General features: G+C 30.7%; 2 protein-coding genes across 4 annotated transcripts; one reads left to right on the forward strand and one right to left on the reverse strand.

Moving 5' to 3' along the window:
* On the forward strand, positions 1-7,758 carry Fen1 (Flap structure-specific endonuclease 1). 2 transcript variants are annotated; one of them, XM_076393704.1, is made up of 10 exons: positions 316-346; positions 801-880; positions 3,976-4,061; positions 4,174-4,276; positions 5,795-5,961; positions 6,097-6,206; positions 6,268-6,471; positions 6,546-6,764; positions 7,213-7,395; positions 7,483-7,758. In XM_076393704.1, exons 2-10 carry the CDS (start codon positions 804-806, stop codon positions 7,552-7,554), a joined length of 1,221 nt encoding a protein of 406 aa, XP_076249819.1. In that variant the 5' UTR covers positions 316-346; positions 801-803; the 3' UTR covers positions 7,555-7,758. The 2 variants fall into 2 exon arrangements, with proteins under 2 accessions (XP_076249820.1, XP_076249819.1); XM_076393705.1 differs by lacking the exons at positions 316-346; positions 801-880 and adding an exon at positions 1-59.
* LOC143189066 (NAD(P)H oxidoreductase RTN4IP1, mitochondrial) lies at positions 7,744-11,335 on the reverse strand. Of its 2 annotated transcripts, XM_076393703.1 has the most exons (9): positions 10,808-11,335; positions 10,524-10,656; positions 9,917-10,157; positions 9,682-9,827; positions 9,213-9,362; positions 8,845-9,134; positions 8,582-8,767; positions 8,337-8,514; positions 7,744-8,270 (listed from the first exon to the last, which is right to left on the reverse strand). In XM_076393703.1, exons 2-9 carry the CDS (start codon positions 10,569-10,571, stop codon positions 8,067-8,069), a joined length of 1,443 nt encoding a protein of 480 aa, XP_076249818.1. In that variant the 5' UTR covers positions 10,572-10,656; positions 10,808-11,335; the 3' UTR covers positions 7,744-8,066. The 2 variants fall into 2 exon arrangements, with proteins under 2 accessions (XP_076249818.1, XP_076249817.1); XM_076393702.1 differs by having other exon boundaries at positions 10,524-11,335.
* Positions 11,336-12,332: the final 997 nt, after the last annotated feature.

Consider the following 12,332-nt stretch of genomic DNA (forward strand, 5'->3'; position numbering starts at 1 on the left):
ATGGAGGAACATCGACCTCAAAGTTTTCTTGTTGTGTTATAATTGACTACGAAAAATATGTATGGTTTAGTAAATTTCGTATTAACACAAATTTTAAATACAAAATATATCATATCTTGTGATACAAACTACTTATGAACCATTCACAGATCAAAACGTGATTAACTCCGCTTTTTGAATTTTTAAAAATTCTAATGCCAAACCATTTGATTGATACTTAACTGTTTATATATAAACTAAATATATGTTTTTCTTCTGCGCAGTTATCCAAAGTTAACCGTTTTGAGAATAAATAAGCAACTCATAGTACATTATAGACGATTGATACTATCACACCTGAATTCAAGTAATTTGATTTGTGTGAGCACAACTCGAAACTCGAATACAATTTTAACTTGAAATAATTTGACCAATCCAAATAAGCCTTAAAAACCCATCGCAGCTGTAGCAAGTGTCCCCTAAAGTAAAACCCCCTTATTTCAATGATAATGATAGTCACTACTTATTTTAAACGTTTAATTTCTCATAATAAAACTAACAAACAAATGCTTAAATGCAGTTCAGTTATGCTTGATTTTCCTCTTATCTTGAAACGTATATAGAACTGTACTTTAAATTTTTTACCATCTGTAATCAAATTTTTTGATATCAGACAAATATTAAACAGATTTAAACACCATTGGTGCATATTTACAGTTATGCTTTTAAAATGTTCGTATATTTTTAATTGAATACTGTTTTATGTCGTTATTCATCTTTAATTTTATTGTAATCATTTTAATAAATATTATTTTATTCAGGTAATGATAGTAAGGGTGATCAATTTCTTTGAAAACCCACGAAACTACTGCACCCATCGGCCACAAGTGGAAATACAGAGGTCTTGTCTCCGCTCTAGATACCTCTTTAACACTGGTCGTAGCCTATCATGGAACCATTGAGTTATATGCATTGAAATTGAACTATATACCTAACTGAAGTGCGTACTGCGGAGGGGCGGCCGTCCAGGAGAGGCAAAGACTGGGGTGATGCTATCGCTGTCTAACTATGCAGGCACGTGTATTGTTATCATTTCAGTACCCCCTCTACAGTATAGCAATTAGTAAGAGAAGGATAATGGGAAGAACAAGGACAGATTCACTCCAGTTCGGATCTCTCGCTTTGACCTCCTACCCTCCTTTTTTCTCTTACAGGGGTCCGCACTCCAGTTAGGCATACAGGGTGTAACAAAAATGTTGTAGTTCCTTGAAAGGGGCGATTCAGGAGGTGATTTGAAACAACTTTTTCCTTAGCGAAAATGTTAGGTGAGGCTTCGTTAACGAGTTATTAACGAAAAACACCGACCAATGAGAGCACGAGTTTGCCGCCCGAACGCCCGCGGTAGCGTTGGGTACGCGCTAGGCGCTACGGTTGTACTCCGAACAAGAAAGTCGGCATGCGTCGAAGGAAATAGCATTAGTATGAAAACTTAAAGCGACATAACAAACAATAGCAAGTCCTTTTTTTGTTTATCACTTGAAGTGAATAATTAATTAAAATCGAGGAAAACTACGTGCAACGTAAAAACACGAGTACACAGTTTTTTTTTGTTTAAAGAGAATCAAGAATAATAATTACTTGATGTGAAAGGACAAGGAATACGTAAGTTTCCTATTCGCATAACGTATAAACGAAAAAGCAATGCAACAAAAAAATGAACGGTGAATTGGAGAATTAACGTTGAAAATAAAAACGTTGAAAGTAGTCTGCGTTAGATTTAAAAAATAACAATCACTAATGAATTAAATGCAATTCATCTGTAGCTTGTAAATCTGTGTCACTAGGTCACTGTACCGATCCTAGTCATCAACTGTCGAAATGGTTTATGGTAGGGTAGAATTTTTCCAAAGAAGCTCCTTGTACCCCCACGTAGTTTAAGCACCTCAGACCTTCCTTGTTCGGACATTCCGAGATCACGTCTCCTTCGAAGCCAAAGGAATAAAGCTATAAATTATCTAAACGCGTGCCCCTGATCTCCGCTAAGGTGGTTAGACTGGTCCTAGCAGCGACAACTCGACACATGGTCCTAAAAATTTGTTTCTTATTCTTCGGGGACGGGAAAGACTTTCTCTTCTTCGCGAACCCTTTTGGACTGATGCACGATATGTCCGTTTTCTTTCTCGAAGCATTGGATACGTAGGCAGTAAAAGAGTGAAATGAGCGCTTTTGTAAAACTGCTTGATGGTGCTCGTTGTGACTTCTGCAAAGCACATGTTTTCTTTGCAGATACTGATATTTTTCTCTCTCAATCTTGTTGTCGTAGTAGAAGTTAACTCATAATAGAACGATGGGAAATTATGTTAGGGTAGAAGGAGCTTCTTTGAAAAAATTCTACCCTAGCATAAACCATTTCGACGGTCGATGACCAGGATCGGTACAGTGACCCAGTGACACAGGTTTACAAATTATAGGTGAAGTTTGTTCTCCTCTCCCTTTATTTTTTTGTTGTATTGCTTTTTCGTTTATACGTTATGCGAATAAGAAATTTACGTATTCGTGTTTTTACGTTGCATGTACTTTTCCTCGATTTTAATTAATTATTCACTTCAAGTGATAAACAAAAAAAGGACTTGCTATTGTTTGTTATGTCGCTTTAAGTTTTCATACTAATGCTATTTCCTTCGACGCATGCCGACTTTCTTGTTCGGAGTACAACCGTAGCGCCTAGCGCGTACCCAACGCTACCGCGGGCGTTCGGGCGGCAAACTCGTGCTCTCATTGGTCGGTGTTTTTCGTTAATAACTCGTTAACGAAGCCTCATCTAACATTTTCGCTAAGGAAAAAGTTGTTTTGAATCACCCTCTGAATCACCTCCTTCAAGGAACTACAACATTTTTGTTACAACCTATATAGCTCAATGAAACACAGACGATTTTTATAGAGGCGAAACTCGGAATGCGACCACCCCAACCTGCAGAAGTACGAACTTCGAAAAAATAAGATACTAGCCTATTCCTGCGTAATAGCATCCTCTGAAAATACCTTTTTTTTTAAAATTGCAGTTTCAGTTTAAAAAAGAAACGAAATTCCAAATTTCATACATGAAAACACACTGATATCTTCTACATTACTGCTTTTCTAGTATACTTGACTATACAGAAAATTTGCACCTTTGCTGCCCTTTATTACACCTTTACTTTTTCGAGATTCACAATAGTTTCATCAAAATCAGTAATTGAGTGATTTCTTGAAACAGCAAGTGTTATTGTGCATGCGTGACAAGACAATAGGCAGAAAATTTAAACGATTTAAAGCTCTGATACGTAACTAAAACAGAAAATTGAGTGAATCACCTAGAATTTTATGAATCTAATAGTGTAAATCGAAAGTCTGGAATTAGCACATCCCAAAAATGTACTCTTTCCTATCTGCACCTTCATAGATATGCTAAAAGATGGTAATATGAAGTAAAGGCTATAACTGGTATGTTAGAAAACATACTGATAAATCACGAAAAACTGTATACTGTAAAACCATTCCAATGTATAATAAATGCCATTAGACTGTTTGAAATTGCACCCCCCTAATTTTACAAAAGTCGCAAGAATTTAGGTAAGGAAGTATGTTAGGTAACCACGGCGAGGATAGTTAATATTATTCGTATAGTGAATGTTTTCGTTTAGTGTGTAAATCAATATTTTGATAATAGCATCTTTGATAATGAAATTTGGAATTTTGTTTTTAATTTTTCTTTTTTGGAAAAACTGTGAGGGTGCAATTTATGAAAAAGGTATGTATTTTCGGAGGGTGCTATTAGGAAGGAATAGGCTAGTATTTTGTTTTTTTGAAGTTCGTACTTCTGCAGGCTGGGGTAGGGGTAGTCTGTACAACGCAATATTGGCGCGAAATCGTTAATGTTACTCGCTGAACTCGTTTCTCGACTCCATTGCCTATTTTCATTCCAGTAAAGTATAATTTGAATAAATTTTTCTGCAGCACTATGGGTATTTTAGGTTTAGCGAAGTTAATAGCAGATGTAGCACCGAATTCCATCAAAGAACGAGAATTAAAGCATTATTTCGGTATGTTTTATAGAGTTCTGTTTAACTTAAAATTTTGAATCTTTTAAAGTTAATTTTTATAAGATTTTATAAACATTTATTACTTATCATTTGATTTTGTATCTTATTTTAGGTCGCAAAGTAGCAATAGATGCGTCTATGTGTTTGTATCAATTTTTGATCGCAGTACGCAGTGAAGGTGCTCAGCTAACTACTGTTGATGGAGAAACGACAAGGTTTTTTTTACAATAATATGCTTTAATTCATATGGTTGATAGTTATTCTATGAACAAGAAATGTTATTTACACGATGAGTCAATTTGTTATTGCCCTAAAAATATAGATGATCAAGTAATATAAACAACAAGTAATCAGATGCATTCAAGCTGTTTAATTTTGATAATAATTAATTATTTGAAATTATATGAAATCTTTTTTTTAGTGACTTACTAATGTTAATATCTGTTTGTTATGTGCTTATCCTTTAGAGTTTTCATTCATGTTCGCCTTTGATTTCATGTAACTCCATAGAAAAAAATATAAAGGCAATAAATCTGATAATTAAGAAGGCTATGTTACAGGTTCATCTGTAATGAAACCACAAGTCATTTATCATTTATCAAATTTTCACCACACACAGTATATAAAGAGTGTCCAGTTACATGTGAGTTATATAGAGATATAGATTCTACATATTAAAATAAGAAAAAAGGTTCATATAAACATATGCCCAATATAATTGTTTTTGAATTACAGCTTGTTTTGTATTGTAATAATCGAATTATAGCATGTTTCGTATTGTAACAATTGATTATCTACCTTGAGAGAAATTGCACAAAGTGACCACCTCCAACTTCAGTACAGGTGTGAATACATCTTACATTACATTCTGCAAATCTACACATAAGATGCATATTAGTCATTTTATCATTTTAATATTATTTTTTACACAAATTGACAATTATCTGTAATTCACAACAAGCATACCTTAACTGATAAACATCAATGAACATAACTTCGATATTGACTATTCCATTCATAATACAATATCTAATATTGCTTACAAATTCATTTGATTTCATGATCCTCAAATCTTGCAGAAAATAGCTGATATCCATTTACATTTCATGAATCTTACATATAGAAAAAAAACTAACTGTAACTTGAAAAAATGATATCAAGCATGCTTGAACTTTTTTTCTTAATTTAGTGCATAGAATCTACAATTGCTGTACTCCTCACATGTACAACTACACAAAATGTACATTACTGGCAAAATTAATTTTATTATTTGAATACTGTACTTAGTTCAATAAGAAACGACAGGAAACGTAGACGTGTGTCGACTGCCCCTGTCCTTGTCTTGCCCATGTGCTTTTGTTTACATTTTCTGCTAGTTCTCGTTGAATAATGGTATAGTAAAAAATTTTCAAAGTGCAAAGTTCCATAACTTTATTAATATCCATTCCAATTTAATGCAAGAAAATATATATTAAAGCATAAATTATATAAATAGTTTCCAGATGCAGCATATAAAAATAAAAATTTATTTGTGTATGATGTTAAAATTAAACGTAATTTGAAATTTCGTTGATTTCTTTTACATAAGCAACAATGTAGTGTTACAGATGTGGGTATAATGTTAAATTAAATATATAACTATACCCACAACTATAGGAAGATAAATCTTAGAGGATTTATACTTATAGTTGTTATATAATCTTATTTACTACATTTGTATGCCTTTATTACAGTCACTTAATGGGCACATTTTATCGAACAATACGCCTGGTAGAAAATGGTGTAAAACCTGTATACGTATTTGATGGCAAACCACCAAATTTAAAGGGTGGCGAATTAGCTAAGCGTGCAGAGAAAAGAGATGAAGCACAAAAACTTTTACAAGCTGCAGAAGAAGCTGGTAATTATAGATAATTATTAATTTTTATTTGGAAAGTTGTTTTATATTTCCTTAGTCTAAATAATGATATTAAATAATTAATCTTATTTAGTATTAAATAATGAATGTTAAATTTTATTCTAACATGGTTTTTAGGAAATGTTGAGGATGTGGAGAAATTTAATAGACGATTAGTTAAAGTTACAAAAGAACATGCAGAAGATGCTAAACAATTGTTAAAGTTAATGGGTATTCCTTATGTTGATGTAGGTAGAAAGATAGAATTGTAAGTTTTTAATGGTGACTAACAATAAATATCTATTAAAGGCTCCATGTGAAGCTGAGGCACAGTGTGCTGCTTTAGTGAAAGCTGGAAAAGTCTTTGCAACAGCTACAGAAGATATGGATGCACTTACGTTTGGATGTAATATTTTACTTCGACGATTAACGTTTAGTGAAGCTAAAAAAATGCCTGTGCAAGAATTTCATTTTGATAAAGTATTAGAGGGTTTTGAGTTAAATCATGACGAAGTATGTAAAATTGATACTTGAATCGTCAATTGTTTATTAATACATGTTTTATTTAAGTCATTTATTATTTACAGTTTATTGATCTCTGCATAATGTTGGGTTGTGATTACACAAATAGTATTAAAGGAGTTGGGCCGAAAAGAGCCATTGAATTGATTAAAACACATAGATCACTTGAAAAAATAATAGAAAATTTAGATACCAAGAAATTTCCGATTCCAGAAGATTGGAATTATAAGCAAGCCCGATTATTGTTTCAAGAGCCTGAAGTCATAAATCCTGATGAAATTGAAGTAAGAAATATTACATATGACTTGAATAACATATTTTACTATTTTTTTATGTTTAAACATACCACATTCCTACAAAGAAACTGTTACAAGTTAGCAATATGAAATTTCTGAAAAAAGAAACAACAAAAAAATTTTCTGTTTGCAGAATTATTTAATAATAGCATTACGAAACATATGTTAGCAAAAATGAAATTAATTAAATTTTAAATAAATAATTATTATATTATAAAAAGTTTAAATTTTAATTGAAATCAATTGTTTAGAATTAAAAATGATGGTGTATTTATGTATTAGAAAATACTCTTTACAATTAAACGAAAATTGAAAATTTTTAACTTGTGACAGTTTTCTCATATTAATGTGTAAAATTGATCATATAGCTTAAACTGAAATCTAAAGATATTTATATAATGTGTTTTTTAACAAATGTTTTTAATTTTTGTTTAAGTTAAAATGGTTAGAACCTGACGAAGAGGGTTTAGTTAAGTTTTTATGTGGTGATAAACAATTTAATGAAGATAGAGTGAGAAGTGGGGCAAAAAAACTGCACAAAGCACGAAATACCTCTACACAAGGAAGACTAGATACATTCTTCAAAGTGGTGCCAAATTCAAATACTACAAAACGTAAAGTAAGTACAATTTATAATAATTCGTAAAACATATACATGATAGTCCTTCATTTGGAATTTATATATCTGAACTCTATTATAAAATAGACAGAAGGAACAAGTACACCAAATAAGAAAACTAAAAAAGGTGCTGTAGGAAAACGAGGACGACCCAAATAGTATTCTATATGATACAGTGCTTAAAAGTGTTACTTGTGTATGCGAAAACGTCTCGAATTATTTATGCATCTCAATATGTGAACTCATTACAAAAAATTGTAAACACTTTTGTATTTTTTTAATATTTATTTTGATAAAATAGATTATACATATTTAAACAGTATCTTTTATATATAAGTATAAATATATCATCCAATATTTGCATTTTGAGTTTATTGTATAATTTATATTTCATTGCTTCATTCTTTCGCTTTATTTACAAGTAAATTACAAGTAACAATTTAAAATGACCTATTGTGCAATTGTTATTTTTATACAACATTCTTTCAGTCTTGCTTTTAGCACCAGGTATATCAACTATATTTTTGTAAGGATTTGTGAAATTTGAATATGGTATTTGGCAGTGATCGAACGCTAGCGTTACTATTTACAATATATATATATGAATAAAAGGTTATTATGTTTATTATATACAAGTAAAAACAAACATTTTTACTAACAACATTCAGTTTTCATTGAAATGTTACTATAGTACTACCAATAGCATTGGGGTCTAGTATGTGATGTAATGCTTGTTCAATATTATGAGGACCATATACTCTGTCCATAACCATTTGTAATTGATCAGCATCAGCTAGATCACACAATGCTTGTAAATACGTCGCATTAAGTTTTGAACCATCTTTCCAGTGATATACATTAAATCCAAATACGTACTATAGTATAAACAACCAGTTAATAGCATGTTTAAAATTGATTCCTAAATACAAAATTTTGTTTACCTGTACTAGTAATGTTATTCGTACACATCCGGCAAATATACTTCCAAATATAAAACCTAACGAATCTGATGTTAATTGTTCAGGAACTGTAGATACATAGGAACCAGAAGGCACTAAATGTTGCCTTAATATACGTTCATCAATTTGTTCTCCCCCAGTATAAAAAATAGCAGTATATCTACAAGAATCTCAGTGACTGTATTTGATATCTTTTTTGTACTAAATAACTTTGAAATTAAACTTACTTGTCGTATAACTGTAACTCTTTCTCGATATTTGAACCATTTAATAATATAACTTCATCTGCTCCTAGAGCTTTTGAGACAGAAATTGCATTCTGTCTACACATTGTAACTACATATCCACCCCACAGTTTAACCAGTTGAGTTAAAATACAACCGACTGGCGTATTTCCACCACATATGAGTACACTGAGAGTGTAAGGTTACAAAATTTAATTTTTATATGTAATTATGTATTACATACATTTATTTATATTTATTCATACCGTTTCCCTTTTGCATTGCCCTCTTGGATATTAGACTTATTAACTAAGGCATCCCAAGCTAAGCAACCACTGTATGGTAGACAGGCAGCTGCTTCAAAAGTAAAACGTTTTGGTCGTTTAACTACCTGAGTTTCTGGGACGATTATATATTCTGTCATTGTACCAGAAGCCCATGAAGGTACAGCTAAAAATACTTCATCTCCAATATCAAAATTAATTACTCTTTGTCCAATACCTACCACCACTCCTGTACAATCTCTGCCTAATGTTACTGGAAGATCTTTGTATCTCTGAAAATAAATAGATGAAATTTATTAATTCATTAATCATATTGGTATTGAATTAAGAGAAATTTAAATTTAACATACTCCAGAATTGAGCAGTCTTCTATATACTTTAGAATATCCTTCACAAATTTTTGCATCAATAACATTAAGAGAGGCTGCTTTAACTTGTATTAGCAGTTCGTTAGACCTTTGAATCATAGGCATTTCTACATCTTCTACCATAGACACACCCTGTATTATTTACAAAAATAATATTAGCTCTATATTAGATATTTTAATTTTATGATACTGCTTATAAATTGAATAGGTTTACTTTTTACAAATGAAATATAGAAAATATGAAGTCTATCCTGACATTTATCCATGAAGAATTAAAATATACTGATAAATGAAACAGACTCAAAATTATTTGTCAATATAGACTCTTGTTTTTTAATATTAAATCTTTTGTCTTTAATTTGTATTTAAAAAATGAATAATAACAAGAAAGTAGAAGCAGCAAATAACATAAATATTCTTTCTTATCTATCAGTTTTATATTATGTAATACCTCGATACCAATAAGACTGTGACAGATAATAGCTTTCATATGATGCATATGATGTGATATATGTCCCCAATTAATTCCAGCATAATAACCAATTAATGTACCTATGGTTACACCTGCTAGGCAAAATGCTAGCTCCCTTTTTGATACTAAAAAAAATTGATTAGTAATAGTACAAGGTCTTCATAAACATCAGTTGTTTTAATAAATATTCCTAATATTTTTCCAATTACTATACCTTCATTATTACATAAGTTTATTATTTGTTGATAAAATCCTTTCATACTAAAATGTGAGCTATAATAATGAAACTGTAATTGTTCCCAGACTTTTTGAATCCAAAAAAGTATATGTTGTACAATGTCCTTCATGTTCTGTGTGTTTTCATCATTGTATAATTCATAAAAAAGTTGACGTGCTTGTGTTAACCATGTTGTGATCCATTGTTGGGCTTGCTGTATAACTACTGATGTTCGAATCTTTTCCAAAAAAGATTAACCATACACAATAATAAATATTAAATTTGTAAAATAATTGGATTTCAACTTATTCATTTGTTAATGTGAATATGATATGTTAGAATTATCAATATTAAAATGCAAATGTATTTGTTGACATTGCATTATATTCTATTTTTATTAATTGACATTTGAAATACAATGTAATTATATAAAAACATACATTTTATGAAATAAATTATTAACTTTACATGATAAAATACAGTACAAATGTAAAAATTTGCTTGTGATTTATAACAATATAGCTGATTGATATTATATAAAATCACGACAAAAATATGAAAAAAAAGAAACAATAATGCAGTATTTTTAAAAACATAGGAATACCTGAAACGATTCAAACTGATTTGATAGATGGAACCAGATCTCTTCCATGGTTTTAGAAAGTACTTGTTTTGACAGTTTAAATTTAATGGAACAGTTTACATTATGCACTTTTAATAATACAGCGGCCGGTTATCTGGAAATGCAGTAGGGTAGTGATATAAATAAACGATTAACACATTCTGTATGACTCGAAATAGCTATTGAATTTCTGAATTAAACTATGACAGCTTCACAAACATTGAAAATGTTCAATATCTAACGACATATATTCCAAATATAATTACTGTTATTAACATATGGTGACTTATAAAAATTGTACAAGATCTCTTTAGAACAACATTGTTTTCTGTTTAATTAAACAGGTTAGCTTGCATTGTCTATTTGGCGCAAATTTATTTGAGTTTTCTACATGATGTAACGGCTAGTTGTGCAATTTTTGTCACGTGGTACAGTTATGTGATGATTCTTGGTACACAGAGTGATCAGTTTAACTGGAAACCTTCTAATGAGTGTTGGCAGCACTTACAATGCTAACAGCATTTAGAATAAATGCTGCCAACACAGAGAAGTTCCAGATAAATTGATCAGCCTCTATTCACTTTCAGATGGCTTCTTGGAAAATCTTAACTCCAATCTACACTATCGATCGGTTCACGCTCCGATCTCATGATCAATTCGATTGCGCTTGGTAATCATCCTTGAAATTTTGTTTTTATACTCGATAGAATAAAGGTGGAAAATAAATTGATCTTCGAGAAGTTCAAGAATAATTCCACGTTGGTGGCTTGATAGTGTGGACACATCTAGAGATCTATTAATCAATGTCAAAAATAATGTTGAGGTTAGGATGAGGTTAGGTTAGTAGTGCCATTTCCCCCGCAAAATCTGTATCTCGAAATTTGAATTGTAAGTATAATGTGTTTCCTCACTAACACTTAAATTTTATTTTCCAATAATATATACATATTGGTCCATTGTTCTTTTGATAAAATTTATATTTTATCAAATTTATTTATGTGCGAAGAAGATGTGAAAAAATAGCTCTAGAAAGTTAGCACTCAAGGTCAACCAATCTAATTCTAGCTAACTCTAATCGATTGTGCATACAAAAACATTAATAAAATGTAGTTATAAATTTTTTTGCACGTGTTTGCGTTTTCAAGAGTAATAAAGACATTGGTTAGTCGCCGAGACTTCAGCGCCCATTTTTCTGATCCAAATTTAAAACGATTCAGATTTAAAAAGAAAGCTATTTAATTCTTTATCAAAAATATAACAATAACACTATGATTCATAACATTCAGTGTCTACACTTTTTTTTTGAAATTGTATTTTTTCCTTCCCCCATTGACAAATAAAGCACATAGTTATTGAAAATAGTTAACTCGAATTCGAGTTTGACAACTTAATAGGTAATTTAATAAAATAACTGATATTGCTAAGTATATTTAACACTTTTTATTTTTTTAGAGAACCATCAGTCATGAAAATTTGCTTTATCAGTGCACAAAAACTCTTGTTTTCAAATATGTACATGATGAAGTAGTCAGACTTAGAGTTTAGATATTTTGCTTATAAAATTAAAAATCTTAACAAATGTTTTCTATTTCTATAGTGCAACATAAAAACCCGAAATTAGTAAATAATGCTTTAATAAAATTTAGTGCCGCTTATATGTAATTTTTATAAAGCATTTATTGATTTGAATGAAATATAAAAGTACACGTAAAAACTACATGTACACACTGTATATATCCTGTATGTATAGTGTGACCAACTTAATTAGAAATTCTCGAAAGTACTGCCTCT

The sequence above is a fragment of the Calliopsis andreniformis genome, chromosome 3 (assembly GCF_051401765.1).
Source record: "Calliopsis andreniformis isolate RMS-2024a chromosome 3, iyCalAndr_principal, whole genome shotgun sequence".
NCBI lineage: Eukaryota > Metazoa > Arthropoda > Insecta > Hymenoptera > Andrenidae > Calliopsis > Calliopsis andreniformis.

Coding starts and splice junctions, on each gene's coding strand:
- Fen1 (XM_076393704.1), top strand. CDS start 804: ATGATAGTAAGGGTGATCAATTTCTTTGAAAACCCACGAAACTACTGC. Junction 4,062..4,173: donor AGAATTAAAGCATTATTTCG/GTATGTTTTATA, acceptor ATCTTATTTTAG/GTCGCAAAGTAGCAATAGAT. Junction 6,472..6,545: donor TTGAGTTAAATCATGACGAA/GTATGTAAAATT, acceptor TATTATTTACAG/TTTATTGATCTCTGCATAAT.
- LOC143189066 (XM_076393703.1), bottom strand. CDS start 10,571: ATGGAAGAGATCTGGTTCCATCTATCAAATCAGTTTGAATCGTTTCAG. Junction 9,828..9,916: donor AAACTTATGTAATAATGAAG/GTATAGTAATTG, acceptor AATTTTTTTTAG/TATCAAAAAGGGAGCTAGCA. Junction 8,271..8,336: donor GAATAACATTACTAGTACAG/GTAAACAAAATT, acceptor TTTATACTATAG/TACGTATTTGGATTTAATGT.